This window comes from Pteropus vampyrus, unplaced genomic scaffold (genome assembly GCF_000151845.1).
Source record: "Pteropus vampyrus isolate Shadow unplaced genomic scaffold, Pvam_2.0 Scaffold252, whole genome shotgun sequence".
In the NCBI taxonomy this organism is placed as follows: Eukaryota; Metazoa; Chordata; class Mammalia; order Chiroptera; family Pteropodidae; genus Pteropus; species Pteropus vampyrus.
The window spans coordinates 925441-941597 of NW_011889033.1; the positions used below are offsets into that span (position 1 = coordinate 925441).

General features: G+C 42.5%; 1 protein-coding gene across 1 annotated transcript in view; it reads left to right on the forward strand.

The window, feature by feature from the left end:
• The first annotated feature begins 580 nt into the window (after nt 1-580).
• Nucleotides 581-16157, forward strand: part of STX18 (syntaxin 18) — a 95292-nt gene continuing 79715 nt past the window's right edge. The window contains exon 1 of the mRNA XM_023520186.1: nt 581-646. Coding sequence (XP_023375954.1) covers nt 596-646 — 51 coding nt within the window. The 5' untranslated portion in view covers nt 581-595. The remainder of the gene's footprint in view (nt 647-16157) is intronic.

Here is a 16157-nt window from a genome sequence, read left to right on the forward strand (position 1 = left end):
CATGAGGCATTGATTAAAGGTAAAACATCAAGAAAGAAAAAATATTAAATTAAAACTTCACTTAGGATGTTGACAGTTGGCTTGTAATATTAAACAGATGTGTATGTTCCTGGGGATATTCTTCTTTCTGAACTGAATTGCTAAGTTGTATTTTTTTTAATGACAGCTACAAATTTTTGATCAGTTAATAATTTTAAATGCCCTTTCTACAATCTTCTGTATTCCAACTTCATCTGTAGTTTGAGCTCTTTCAATGGTATAATGACTAGTGAAACCTTTGCTGCCTCTTCTAAAGTCTTTCATTTTCTTTCTTTCTTCTCTGTCCCCCCACCCCCCTTAAAGCTTAACTGAGTTCTCCTGATTTCATGATGCATTCTTGGAGATTGATTCCTTGAATAATTTTAGGATCATTGAGTGGAATTCTACCCTTTTAGATTTAAGTTTACTTCCATGTAAGTTTTGAGTTGGCATTTGAATGCACAAGTCGGTCTACATTGTGGTATTGTGTTTGTGTGGTCAATCGTGAAGGCTTCATGATACGTCTGTAGCCAGCCATGCAGATCGGCCTGTACTCCCATGCTGTGGGGCCAAAGAAATGTCAGTGAGGGGACCAGAGGAGACCAGGCCTGAAGTGAAAAGAGCTTCAGTAAATTCTTCTTTTTGCTTATAAAAATTTTGCCATATTAGGCAAATAATAGTCTTGAGGGAAGTTGTGGGGCGGGGTGAACTGGGTGGTGAGTAGACTTTAGTAATCAAGAGGACGAGTCCGGTCGGATTTTGTAGGATGAGCTGAAGATATTTTGCATCTTCGAAGAGTCTTCAGATCTGTTTGCAAGATTAGATAAATTGTTCATTGTTGTTTCTGGCTGAAGAAATTTTCTAAATTCTGAAGATCATTTCAATTGCAAGTCTTTGACATATGGACATCTTAAGTTTTCTGAAAGATACATTTCACTAGGGAGGAGCCTGATCAACCTGGAGGAGCAGCTTAGTTAGCTGGGATAGATTTATTTATCTTGGAGCTACGTATTGTTTGTGCAGTCTTCTTTTTCGAATCAGTGTTTTTTTTCTCTGCAGATTCCACTTGGGAAGCTCTGATTTGAGGCCGAAGTATATGGAAGGCATTTCCAGTAAACACAAACAAAAGCTCATTAGACTGAACAAATCCAACGTTTTATCATACAAAACTTTAACTTCATGAATAAAAAATTAGTTTTTAACAGCAGACTGTTTAAATGTGACTGTTTGTTCTTTATATCTAATAGTATAAAGAGTTTTAAAGTGTCTTAGTAAAGTTGTTTTAGAAGTAAAACGTTTTTTCCTATAACGTGCACTTTCATGTGGAAAGGCTCTGGCGGGTAGACATGTCAGGTGGTCCGCTTTCGTTCTCTGGCTCAGTGATTTAGAATTAGTATTTATACTGTGCACGTGGAAGACGAGAGCAGATTTCTGTGCCGTTTTAGCAGATCTTTAAGATGCGAAAGAGTAGGGAAGTGTAAACTCCATGCAAAAATCCTGTATAAGTCGAGCATAATTCGTTACTCTGGAAAGTCATCCATTTTAGCATAAGAATCTGAAAAGCAGTAAAATATATCTGTTAAGGTTTCCATCAGTTAGCTTGTTTTTGGGTTTTGTCCGATTTCATTCCAGTTCTCTTCCAGAGTTTTGCTGTAATAAAGGAGCGTTGTAAATATTTTAAATAGTTCTAACCAGAATTAATAATAGCAGATTTAAGTAGAAAATACTGTTTCATTTTACATTATTACTGCATCGTAAGATAACTCTCTGTAAATGACATTCTCTTATAGATATTTTGGCGTGGCTCACCGATCCTAATTTCAGTATTATGCCTAACTTAGCAATAAGCCGCAGCGATCAGCTACAGTGAATCGTATTAGGCAGGCTTTATTTTCTCTCTCAGTGCGGTATTGCAGTTTCTCCCACTCTTGAGTGAGAAAGCATGGTTTTAGTATTTTAGTATTTTATTTTCAGTTTTAATGTTTAGTAACTTTCACAAGGGGAAGGGAGAAGTGGGGAGCTTTTCAGAGTAGATGATGATTAAAGAATTGTACCATTCGAACTACTTTCGTCATTTAAAAATTTTATTTGATCATCCCTTTTTTGTATACAGTGCTGGGACCTTCTCAGCTGTTCTCCAGACAGTAAACTCGGTTCTGTTAGAGAGAGGGGAATACATCGCTAGTGCCTGCAGCATGTTAGTTCTATGAACTATCAAGCCACTGACTTGGGAACGGAAGACCCTTATTGGTCCCTAGTGGCCTGAAATGGGAAATGCATCTCCTGAAAATTTCATTAGAACTTCCCATAAAGCTTAACACTTAATTAGAAACAAAAATGTTAACAATTTTAGGTAGGTCAGTTGGTTTATTTAAAGTGTTCTTTGAGCTACAGTTGAAGTTACTTATTTTCTTAATCTCTTACTGAAAATAGATGAACTACATAGGAAGCTTGGGTACGAGGTTAGCACCTGTATTTCAAGCTGCTTAGGAAGCGGAGGAAAATTCTGTAAATTCTTGTGTAAGTGCTTGGGACAAATCTGTGAGTTGGTTTCTTTCTCTCTTTCTCTCTCTCTCTTTTTTTTTTTTTGTCATCTCTTTGTTAGCTTTATCATGCTTAATTTTCGTGAAAATAATGTGTTTGTTACTGTGGTCACACCGTGATTTAGCTTTGGCTTATGTATGATATTTTATTGTCCCTGTCCTAGAAAATTACAGCAGTTTTTATGAGGAGTGGTTTGTGGGTTCACACAACCCACTTGGAGTGCCATTTACTATAATCCTCTTCTAAAAGGACCATAAAACATCATGTAAATTGTTTAAAAAGGGAAAGGCCTTTTTTGAGAAAGGCTAAGAAGAAATCTTTCCAGGCTTTCTTTTATTTCTTCGAGTCAGCGTCATGAGTTTAAGCTCACAATTTAATTAAAGCATTAATATTAAAAAATAAAGTGCACGTGTCTGTGAGTACAGATGGTTGTGAGCTAGAGCTAGGCTGAAATCCGTGTTGATGCAGAATAATGTAGATCAAATGCGTTATAGTGTAATCTTTTAAAATGTGTTTTCCGTGACTTTGGAAATGAAATTAAGGAAGAAAGGAAGAGAGGGAGGGAGGGAGGGAGGAAGGCAGGAAGGAAGAACGGAATTAATTTATAGCGTATACTTGTTTTTTAAAAACGCGTGTTTTCTTTAAGTCAGTGTGTGTCTGTAATTGGTACTAAGGTAACATTTTTGGGAACCGGCCATAAGAAACTCGCGTTTAAATTCACAAGTGGATTTACCTAGAGGAGCTTCCCTGGCTGGCAGTTTTACCCTTTTAGTTGGCTCATTGTGCTCAGTTTACAAGCACCCTTAACGGAAAAAGCGTGAAACGACTCTGTGACGAGGCCAAAGTTCTGTCCTCGTTTTCTGTGCAAATGCCTTATTCTATGTTATCTTGGTTTCGTGTATGAGGAAAGCAAGGACGGAAATTGTTAATAATTTTCTATAGCATTTACATAGCACTAGTCACTTAATACAGATATAGCTTATGTTTAGCACATTGTTAAAAGAAAAACCATATATAAAGATAGAACAAATATATAATAGTTAATGTTAAAAACCACTTCCTTAATACATGTGAGATCGTTGTATTTGCAACAACATTTTTTAGGAGCGCACAAATGAAATGATGATTGCTGAGTTCATGCGAATAGTGATCTAAACATTTGTTCCGCAAAATTTTCTCTTCTGTTCAAATTAGTGTGTTTTTAAAAACACAGGATTATTTGTGGTTTAGAAACTCCTTGGTTTTGTGACAAGAGGTTATAAGTAGATCACATTTATGCATCGTGTAGAGAGCATCAGTAAAATTGGTTTTCTTGAACATGGCTGTGAGTTTTGTCTAAGTATAAATGCTTCCTACTTGCGTGTGTAACTTCATGAAGAATATCAACTCAGGTTTTATTATGTGGCTATAAATTCCCCTTTTCCATGTGTTAAAAACACATACTACCAACCTCCTAAAACATATAAAAATTTTTCGAAATGATTCCACATTCTACACTGTCTTTCTTTGTTTGTGTTTTTCTGGTATTAGGGTGTTTCTCTTCTATCAGGATCAGAGTAGCTAACCAAAGTGAATTTTGGGAATAGAAAACTAAGCTACAATTGGAAAGGAGATTTAAAAAAAGTCGGAGAGTCAGTGTCACGCGGCGATGTCCCGAAAGGTGGGACCGAGAAGCGGAGAGGACGGAGCCCGCTCCCGCTCCCTCCCTCCCGCAGCTCCTGCGGGCACAGCCCCGGGCGTCTGGGCTCTTCTCCGGGCTGTCGGCGATGGGGGAGAGGAGGGGGCTCCTCAGACCTGGGCTCCAGCCCAGGAACCCACTCTCTGTGGTTAAGTCTGTTAAGCAAAGAAGACTTTTTCTGGCATCTTAACCGAAGCTGTTAAGTATGCCACATTCTCATAATTAAAAATTTTGTGTCTAGCTCTAGTGACAAAATGGTTTTAATGTGAGATGTTTGGAAATAGGCTGGGCTTTACACTGAAGCGACCAAATGCCGAATTCTCCAAGTTAGACATTATTTTCCACTATGAATTTATAATACATTGCTGTATAATGACATCATTATTATTCTAAGTGATACAGAATGCTATGTTTAGGTGTTTTCTTTTTTTAGATTAGATTAGGGTTTTGTTTTGTTTTGTGTTTTTTTTAGATTTTTGTGTGTTAACACAGACAACATACTTCCTAGTTATTTACAGTTATTAAATAAAATTGCCTAGGCTTTGAGTCAAGTATGTTTTGTAAATTATTCAGTTGCAAGAAATCTAAACTTACTTTGCTTACAACTTTCGTCCACAATGCTGATTGATGTTTTCTTGTTTCTGTTTTTCACTTGAGTTGGTTAGAAAATATTTTTCATGGACTTTAGATGACATTAAATCATGTTATTAAATAGCCAAGTTTTTTTTTCTTATGCGAAAATCTTCATCAATATGACCAATTCCTGTCAGAAAAGGGGTACAGTTTTTCAGGTTTTTCCCCCAAAACTGCAACTTCAGAAAATATGTAAGAGATATAGCAATTAACCTACATGCACATTTATAATGCTAGAAAATGGGCAGCTAGTTACATTCAAAGACAGGATCTGATAGGCCCAAATTGCTTAAAACATCACAGTTATTGAAGATATACCCCAGGGAATCTGAGAAACCATTTAACAGATGAAAGTACATTTTGAAAAGTCTGACCTTACAGGCAATCATAAAATGAATCAAAACAGTGCTTTTTTCCCCCTGAAATGTACAGAGCCCATCTGTGTCTAATCCAGTAATTATAGACTGTGTTCAATTACCTTTTCAAACTTGGAGCAGACTGGAGACTAGGCAGTGAACAAACATAGGGTTTTGTCTAGACCTCAATTGACCACAGTCTAAAACTTGAATTTATATCTAATTTTATTTTTTGTTTAGTTTGATAGTTCTTAAAGGATTCATTTTTGCTACTTGGTGTTCTACCTTCTTAGATTTGATTCCTGCCTTTCCTCATCGCAGAGGCTTTTGCATCAGCGAGTGCTCATGCTATGATCATGTTCATTTCCTGAATACCTACTTTTGTCTGCAAATCAATAATTTGCACTGGAGAAAAAGACCGCATGGGTGGGGGAGGGGTTATATCCACGAATAGTATTTATTTTTAAAGTAGCCTTTAAAATGTTGCCGCTCTTTTTTATGTGCTAGGAAAATATAATTTTCTTTTTAAACTTAGAAATTTTCAGTTGCTTTTTACACTTAATGTCTTTTAAAATACGGGTAGACTGCTAAAACAAGTCTTTCTTTTCTCGACTATGTCTTACAGTTTTTTCTCTATACATTTATTTTTGCATTTACTCATCAGGCTGGCATCCACTAGATATAGTAGATAGTATTCAAAATCCACTTCAGACAATTTCCCTTCAAGTCACTTTATAATTTGATGTCTGTGAGAATTACCATGAATGGCTATGGCCAGCTCAAAATGTTTAAATTTTATCTAGGAATTTTGGCAATAGAAGTTTTTCTTAAAACACAGAAGGTCACCACAGCGTTTCAGATGCTTATGCAATAGCCTCCTCCCCACCCCCGCCCAGCATTCAGGCCGTTCGCTCTCCAGGCAGCGTTGGATACAACTGTTCTGAGGTATTTATTGGATGTAATCATTGCATATTAGACCATGAATTTTTCTAGAAACTTTACGACCATTCCCAGTATGCTATATTATTTTTTAAAAGTTGTGTTCGTTTAGGTCTCACCATCCTAGGGAAGTTTTAAGGATTACGTCATGGGGAGAAGAATACTTTCACTTGGTCGCATGAATGTACTTTCTGAGAATTATATGGGGAAAATGAAACGTAAAGGGGATTACGAATACCTCATGCTTACTGTTTCCACGAATAAAATCTGGGATGATATGATATCTTTACGTGCTTCCTGCCCCCATGCTTCTTAGGATCTTCACAGAGGAGGTGAAAGGTCACTATGAACTTGAGACACCCTTTGGATCATCCTCTCTCGTCCACCCCACCCCCCGCCCCCATCTCAGCCTTTTCAGAGACCAGCACTCCTCCCTGGTGTCCGCTTCTGTTACGTAACGTGTGGGCCACCGAAGCTACCTCCTTCGTGGCACTTAGCACGGTTTGGATTTTTATATTTGTTTATTAAACTGTTTATGCCACTTCTGCAGGACTGTAAGCTCCTTCAGATCAAAGGCCGGTCGAGCGTTAGGTTCTCCCGTTGTATTCCAGCCGCAGCCACGATGCCTGGCCGTGGCCGGCACGCGCTCCTTGCTGACGGAGCGAGGAGTGCGCGGTCTGCCTTCCGGCCTTCTCATGCTCCCGGGCTCGGTCACCGTGTCCGTGCTCTTTTCTCAGATCATCCAACCCTCTTAACCCAATGCTAGGCTTCCTCTCTTTTTCCTTGGGTGCCACGTCATCGTATAGATCTGATGTCCCTCCCCGGGTGACTCTAGCCGTGCTGGCGCCCTGCCCCTGAACACCCTCCACCTGTTCCCTGGAGCCAGCCAGTTACAGCCTTCCTTCTGAGGGACGGCCCGTCCTCAGCAACCTTGTTGCTCCGAGCGCAGCTTTCTCTGTTGCGCACGTGCCCTCGCCTGGTGCTTGTGCTTCATCGAACAAAGCCTTGGAGAAGTTGGGCTCACGGTTGAGGGCACTGTTTCCTGGTCTGTTGATATCGACCAGAGTAGCCTCGTGGGCTGTGTTGCTGTGGAGTTCACCCGAGGTCCAAGTCTGTGAATGGTAGCCAGTATTTCTTTAAAGCATTCCAGTTTGCCATTTCACTGGGTTCTCACAATCCTCTTAGGAAGGCCGCCTGTGTGAGAGAGAAGGGACATGAGCTTCAAAGAACCCGAGCTGACTGAGTCATAAATCCCAAAGCGTCAGGACAAGAATTCACATCAACTCACTCTAAACCCTATGTTCTTTCTGGTACATCAAGGTTCTCTGTACCTATATCGAGTGTTGTTTTTATATACGTTCTGGACACACAGAAGATCGTATTGGTTTGTTCGTTGGTTGCTACGACGCAACCTGCAGTGATGGCCGCTCTGTCGATCTCTATCGAACTCTACTGCAGTCAACTGTTTTCCCCACTTTGGCTTCTTGGGCACACTGGCCACGTCCTGTTTGATTTCCAGTCCGCGCTGCATGGCGGCAGTAGAATTGCAGAAAACTTTTGTGGGGTGAGTATAATGAACCAAGTGAAAGAAAGAAAAGAAGTGTAATCGCAGTAGAAGTCGTTAACTTCCGGTACAGATTATATACCCGTATTTTTTCCTGAGCACTCTCTAGACACTGGAAGAATAGTTGGAAGGAAAATAATGCTGGCCTTTATGAGTGTGTAATCTAAAAGAAAACTGGGCCGATGGAAAGTCAGCAAGCACCATGTGGTGGTTAAGAACAGGGATGCTGGGATCCAGTCCGCCAGATCTCAGGCCCCAGCGTTGGTACGTCCTAGCTGTGCAGCCCAGGCAAGTTTCTTTACCTCTGTGTGCATCAGATTTCTCGTCTGTGAAATGGGGATTATAATAGTACCTGCCTCGTAGGGTGGTTAAGATGTATGCTTAGGATAGTGGCTGGCTTACAGTAAATGCTCAATAAATATCAGCTTTTATTAACAGAGCATAAGGCCACTCGGCCATAAAGATAGGTATTCAGAAGTAAACAAATATAAATATGCCTGATTGTGCATAACAGTAAAAGTAGCAGAAAACACGCAGGAGTTGCTGGCATCGTCTGCTCTGCATGGCTGAAGCCGAGGTGAGGTCAGTGTGAGAATGCACGGTGGAGGCGGCGAGCAGTGACCGCTGAGTGTGGGGGGAGAGCACTTCTGGCAACAGTGCGTTCACTCGGGAGGGCATTCACTCAGCAAAACCATTTCCGGCACACTCCGCCCCGTGACATGTGCGAGCCCCACAGGTCAAGGTTAGAGGAGAAAGGGGCTAAGAGGAGCTCTTTGGCCAGGAGCTAAGGACAGTTCCTGGGCTACGCCCTCAGAGAATAAAGAATACAGATCAGAGCACCATGGATCCCAAGGAAGAGCGCATTGTGATTAAATCATTAAGTGGCATGAGGCAGAGGAAAGGCCAGGAGGCTCGACCAGGTTGGTTGGTTATCGTGCAGAGAATAGTCTCAGGGAGGAGTTAGGAGAGAAGCCAGGTCATAAGAGCTTAGGGTTAAATACATGGGTGTGTTGAAAAATGGGGACAAAGCGGATCTTCCATTTAGGGTTCTGAGTATTGAAAGGTAGGAGAGAAGGATCCCTTAAAAGTTAATAGAAATCACATCTGCATAACTTTTAAGCTCTCTTTGCCATATCCAAATAGCTGAAAGAAAGAACCTTATTTTTATTTCTCACTCTCAATTTAAAAAAATAAGAACATAGAGTGAGTTTTGTTGATGAACGGGTCTGTTTTTCATCGAAGCCGTGCTGTCTGCTGCTGTGCTTCACAAATGGACTGCTTAACATGTGACAATATTTATGGAACGGCTTTCCCCATCTGCAGTGAGAAGATGAACGTTTCTCTGATTTGTATATTTACAAGTCTTCCTGATTCGTAGAGAATCCTTGCAGAAATAATCGCTCAGTAAGCAGTTACTGAGCCTTCAGTGCTGCCCGACGCAGTGAAGTCATCGCATACAGGCCGTCGCCTCCTGGAACTCGAAGTCTGGTGGCAGATGGCCTTGGATGGCCGTGTCTTCTTTGGGGCAGATTCTCTCCCTCCGTGGAAGGCCGGGTGTCCAGCTCTCCCTGCAGGACCGACTGACTTACAGATGTGCGTGGGTCTCCCCCAGGCCCTCAGGGTCTTTACCACACCCCTCCCCTCAGGTCGAAATGAAAAGAAATCATGTCGCTTATAAAAGCAATTAGTGAACATCAGTCTTTTATAAGAAAAGACAGACGTTCACGGTTATCTAATTGCAGCCAAGCAGCGCTGTGTTAGCCAGGAGCCCTGGCGGACCTGTGGCTCTGCAGGGAAGAAGCGCGTGCTGGGTGCTCCTTACCCCTCTGAGGATTAAGAATCGCACTGATTATTCCTTTTTGTCAGGTGTCTATTTAAAACGTAGGACTGCGATTTTCCCTAAAATTGGGATTTTAGAGATTTTTGAAGGTGCCACATTTAAGTAAACCACTGATGGACTTTGAAAATATTGCTATTCCTGTGTGTCGCTCACTGGGGAATGTAGCCCCTAAAACAGCGGTCCCCAGTCCTCAGGCCTCGGAGCAGATCCACCGCAGGGCCGCACAGCAGGAGGGCTGCGGCGGGTGGGCGAGCGAAGCTTCATCTGTGTTTGCAGCCGCTCCCCAGCGCCAGCATCACCGCCTCAGCTCCACCTCAGACCGTCAGGCGTTAGATTCTCATAGGAGCACCGGTCTCTGGTGCCAAAGAGGTTGGGACCGCTGCCCTAAAACCAGTATATCACAGTGAGATCCAAGAACAGAACAGAGGGCTCTGACCATTAGACATGACTTCCAGAAAGTAGACTGAGATGACCACAGAGGTTGAAATCCCCCCTCCCCGCACTTTATTGCTTCAGACCTTTTTCTCTGTCCTTCCTTTGATTATGACTTGCTCTTGGCCTAATTAGGGGGTGCTGCTCTGGGATAAGGTTCTAATCAGATGTTCGAGCCTACTCTATAGGGGTCACCGATGATGAATGGGAACCCCCTCCTGAGCACGGGTTGCCTGAGGCGAAGCTGAGATCTGCATCCAGGCCAGGCCTGCCCTCTTTCTGATAGCTGCTCTCAAAGTACAGGTGCTTCTTCAATTAACATGGATCCTAATTTCTGCGATTTGCTGATGAGAGCACCAGGAGAGGCTTTCTGGTCAGCGATCTCTTAGTCTTTGGGAAAGTCTTAACATTTTTTAACTTAGACTGCCTCCTTCTTTATATTCTGAATTGAATGCATCCATTTCCATTTGATATATATTATATTCCTGGATTTTATTTTTGAACTCACTTGGAAAGTTTCAAGGCAAACATTTGGTTTTCTGTTAGCCCACAAATTGGGCAATGGCTGTTCAGTTACGGTCTTCCGTTGACTTAGGCAGGGTCACACGTTAAAAGTATGTTTTGTTAGTGGCCCACAAAGCATACCAGCCTTTGTCTGACTGTGGGCCATAATAGCACAGTGATAGTGATATTCTGAAATGTCATCTGTGCATTGCTTAACTGTGTCACCCAGAAATTCACTTTATAGTACAGTGACAAAACAGCTAAGCATAGATATGACATACTCTGCCCACTTATCCATCAATTAACAGTGGTCTGCACTGGAGTCCAGTGCTCCCCTCCCCAGTATCTGACTCAGATGGAGAAAAGCAGATCCAGTTTGCTGTGTGAAGAGCTCTTTCTGTGCTGCCTTTGGTTGGATGTTACTACGTTGTGCATAATTATCGTCGGGATTAGATGGTGGTGGTGGGTCCCTTCTTCTTGTCCCCAGACCAGCCTCCTCTCGAGAGCAGCGCCTCCCTCCTCTTGGGAGTGTATCTTGCCCCTGACTGCAAACTGGTAATTTGCGCAGAAACTGCTGTGTGTGTGTTGCTCCCTGGGGAATGTGTAAGACGCCCCCCACCCTCCAGGTCACAGAGCAGCGCCAGGTACCAGACTCCAATCAGGCCAATCAGAGGCCTTCCCTAGGAGTTTTTACAAATCAGAATTAGGAAAAAGAGTCACTTTTTGTCCAGAGGACCGGATTTTAACAAAACTCAGGAGCTGTTGGTGGTCGTGCTTCCATTGCTGAGCTGCAATTAGAGAATTAAAGCTCAAATGCAGAGAAGAAAGGGATTAGAAATCAAGGGAGCCCCAGAGAAGTTTTAAGTATCTGCTTGCAGTGGTTTCAGAGGCCCAGATGTATCCATGCCCTTCCCATGTTTTAATCATTAAACCAGTGCTTCTCAACTGGGGGCAATTTTGCCTCCAGGGGATATTTGGCAATGTCTGGAGACATTTTTGGTTGTCATAGCTAACTAAGGGACTGCTACTGGCATCCAGAGAGTAGAGGCCAGAGGTGCTGCTAAACATCCTAAGGTGTAGGGGACAATCCCACCCCCCCGCCGCAATAATTGCCCTATAACAGAGAATTATCTGGCTCAAAATGTTGACAGGGCTTCGGCTGATAAACCCTGAATTTTAACCTGTATTTCAGATACGTTGGATAAACCTTAGTATCCACTCAATACTTCCCCCTCCCCACGCATTTGAAAGCTAGCTAGGATTAGTTTCTGTTCACGAGAACCCTAACTACTAACCTAGGGGTAGGAATAAACGAACTGAGTGTTGTTTGGTTACTGGTACACATTTCAGTCCCAAATTTAAAAGATTTTTCAGAACGTAGCTGATCTAATACACAGATATCCCATCAGCCAGGTTGAGAGGGACAGACTGTTGCTTCACCTACCACACAGGCTCAAGTTGGACGCGTGTAGGCTCTGTTGGGTATCTAAACAACATCTATTCCAAACTTTAAAGCTTTTGAAGCAAAGCCTGTTCATAAATTGCTACTAGGATAGCATCAAAATTAAGCCGTCCTCAAGATTTCTTTTGAGATCTATGTTCAACTCATGTATCAAGGATGGACTATCCATTTTTTTTAGGAATAACTATGGTAAAAATCAAATGTTCAACTATGTGGAACAAAAAACATAGTACCGTATTCTAACCAACAGCCTCGGGCAGCAGTGCTGGCCCAGGGGACTGCCGGCCTCGGCATTAACGGGCGCGGCAAGCAGCCTTCTCCTTTGAAACCGTCAGAAAGCCAGGTACCCCCGAGTCCCCTGCCTCACGTTCACGGATTTCTCAGTGAACAGACTGATGAAGAGAATGTTAGTGATGATGCGACAATGAAAACCTGAGACACTGAGCAGTCCTGCAGCTAGTCACCTAGACTGGGGGTTAGGTTTAGAATTACTGACATTTTACACTGAATCTTTTTTAAAAACTTTCTTTGGCTTTTTTTTTTTTTTTTTTAATTCCCTGATTAGGGATCATCTTAGTTTCTACCTGGCCTTGGAGGATGAGTCAGTCAATCAGTCAGTCTCTGCTTCTCTCTGTCTCTGTCTCTCTGTCATTCTCTGTCTGTGTCTGTCTATCTGTGTCTGTCTCCCTCCCTCTTTATCTCTCTCCCTCTCCCTCTCCCTCATTTCCTCTCTCCCTGGCACACATTTAACACACTGATGCTAATTAAATATTTGTTCAAAGAATGATAAATAGTCACCTCACTCAGCCCCACAGCTCAAACTTTCCAGTAACTCCCCAATTTTTATTTTCAGCTCAGGCTTCTCTTTCAACTCTGATTTGACTACCTACCTGGCCTCTCTGTTTGGAGGTGTAGCAGACACTTGGTCTCCTTGCCTTTCATCACACATGCTGAGTATACTCCCGTCTGATGGCCCTTGAACTTGTTCCCTCGACTTGGAATGCTCTCCCCCAGGTACCTCTAGCTGGCTCTCACCTCCTCTCCTTCAGACATGTCCCCCTACGTCATCTTCTCAGCGAGGCCATCCTGACCACACTGTTTAAAATGGTAGTCCACCCCCTCCCCCACACTCTGCCTGGATCTCCCTTCCCTCGCTCTCCTGTAACACTCATCACTGCCTCCCTTATTAACAGACTTACGACTGTTTATTGGTGCATTATATACTTTTAAACATTTATTTCTCACCTGTATAGAGTCTGGCTAGATAGTAAAGAAAGCCATGATCATTCAAATTGGGGTCTTTTGATTCCAAGTTCAGTTCAGTTTTTGTTAGAAACCAGCTATTTTTTTGGACAGAGTGATCCTGACTTCTTGGAATTCACTATCCCTGGTCTCCTCGAGTTCTGGGTTCAGTCTTTGCTTCAAAGCAATAAACTTCGTGTATATAATCTAAGTATTTAAAGTGATGTTGCTTCGTTTTTCTGACTACAACACAAGAAAACCCTGGATTTTCACAAAATTTGGAAATTATGTTTAGGATGATCTCAGGTAAAATATCAGTTACATACCATGTGTGAGAAGTGAGAGAGAGCCAGGCCAAAAAGACAGGCTGCTTTCCGGAGCAACATGGAGAGGCCCACAGGACAGACTTAGACACCATGAACAGGCAAAACAGAACAGAAAAACCTTGTTTTTCTGACCCTGACAACACTGGTTTGGAATAGAAGCCCCAAATTGAACATCCGAAAAGCAGGTGCATCTCGCAGGGCATTTCTGTCCTGTTGCTCCAGGGGGAGTGTCGGTTGTCATCCATTTATTTAATGATGATTCACAGTTCTCCTAAGCAGCCGTAGGAGGCCAGCTAGTATTTAAATTTAAGAACACCCATTATTCGGACTCAGAATACTGTGTACGTCGTGTTAGGGTGGCCAGAGTCACTCACTCTGCAGCACTGGGGTAGCTGGACGATAAGCGTGCGGTCATTATGGAACCTGACTTTCCAGCCTGGAGCACGGGGTGCTGGGAGGGTCAGTGTGTACCTTTCTGGTTAGCATCTTTGTTTCTTAATTTTATTTTAAAATTAACATACAGTGAAATCGACCTGTCTGCTGTATGTTGGTGTAGCCATTCCATGGTCAGGATGCAGACAGGTGCGTCACGCCCAGCCTCCCTCACGTTGTCCCCGAGTCACCACAGGACTCCCCACCTCCCAGACCTGTACTTCCTTGCTGTAGTCTTTTTCTGAGAATGTTATGTAAATGGAATCATATAATATATAACCCTCTTTTAGTCAGCATAACGCCTTTGAGATTCATTCAAGACACGTGTGGATCAGCAGCTCCTTCCTGCATCACTGGGCGGTATTCTGTCGTGTGTGTGCTACAATCATCATCACCCACTGAGGGCATTTGGGTTGTCTCGTTTGGGGCAGTTATGAATAGAGCTGCTGTAAATATTCGTGCACAGGTTTTTGTGTGAGCTTAAACTTTCATTTCTCTAGGGCAGATACCCAGGACTGAGATTGCTAGGGCATATGATAAGTGCGTATTTAATGTTATAGAAAAAAAACCTGCCTGTTTAGAAACGTTCATGGCAGCATTATTCGTAATGACCAAAACCAGAAAACAATCCAAATGTCCATCAATTGATGAACGATAAATAAAATGTGGTCTGCCCACACAGTGGAATATTATTCAGCCACAAAGAGGAATGAAGTACCGACAGGCGCTACAGCATAGATGGACTGTGAGAGCGCAATGCTGAGCAAAAAAGCCAGTCGCAAAAGGCCGTGTATTGTATGATTCCATTGATATGAAATGTCCGGAATAGGTAGATTCATAGAGAAGGAGAGTAAGTTGTTTGTCTAGGGCTGGGAGGGGGAATGGGGAGTGACTGCTAATGGTTATGGGGTTTGAGAGATGGTCGGACAACTTGGAATGTACTAGAAACCACTGAAAAGCACACTGAAGGGGCAGATTATATGCTATCTGAATTAAATCTCATCAAAGCTGTTATTAAAAAGTATAAACTACTAACCTGCTTTCCAGAGCAGCTTCCCATTTTCAGTCTCGCCAGCAATGGGTGAGAGTTCCAGGGTCTCCATGTCCTCACCAGCACTTGGTATTGTCAGTATGTTTTAGTTATTTTAACAGGTGTGTAGTGCTACTTCATAGTTAATTTACCTTTCCCCGTTGACTAATGATATAATATTTTTCATACGCCTGTTTGCTTTTCTTAATGAGGTATCTGTACACTTAAGTCTTTTGCCCAGTTTAAAATTGAGTTGTTTTCTTAGTGTTAAGCTGAGAGTTCTTTAGTCAGGATACAAGTCCTTTGTCAGATATGTGACTTGCAAGCATTGTCTCTTAGTCTTAAAATTATTGTATTTTCGGATGTGGTTCCATAGTGTGGTGGTTAGCGCGTGTGCTTTACATGCAGAAGGTCCTGGGTTCGCACCCCAGTGGAGCCATGGTCCATGGTCTACGGCCACGCCACCCTGAACAAGCCCCATGTCTGATCTCCGAAGCTAAGCAGGGTCAGGCCTGGTTAGTACTTGGATGAGAGACCACCTAGGAAGACCAGGTGCTGTAGGCATAAATAATAATTTTTAAAAAAAATTGTAATTTTCACTGTCTTAAAATAAGTAGCTCCTGATGGGCTGCACATTCTGTCAGGGCTCCATTGTCCGTACTCCTGTACCCTCCGTGCCCAATACAGTGTCTGACACAGAACAGATATTCAGTTAACGTTCGATGGATGAATGCATGAGTTCCTGCTGCTTATTGATAAGCAACAGATTTCTTTTTTCTGAGAGATAATAAATATATAAGAAGAAACCTGACTAGGTCACTTCCATGCTTAAAATATTTCCAGTTACCTCTTTAGAAAGAGGAATCTCTACTATAGATTGTCAAGCATGTCACAGTCCGGCGTGGTTCCTTGAATATTTCATGTTCTTCTCTGCCTCGTGGCCTTTGCATATGCTGTTCTCTCTGTCTGAAACCCTTCGCCTTCACTCCTTTTTCCTGGCCAGCTTCTCATTTTTATTTATTTTCTAGCTCAAACATCACTTTTATTCATTCACTCTAGACCCGGGGAATATGAATGAACAAGGCTAAATGCAGCCCGTAGCCCCGCAACGGTGACTGTTACGGCAGAAACCATCTGTCCCACCGCCCAGGCTGGGT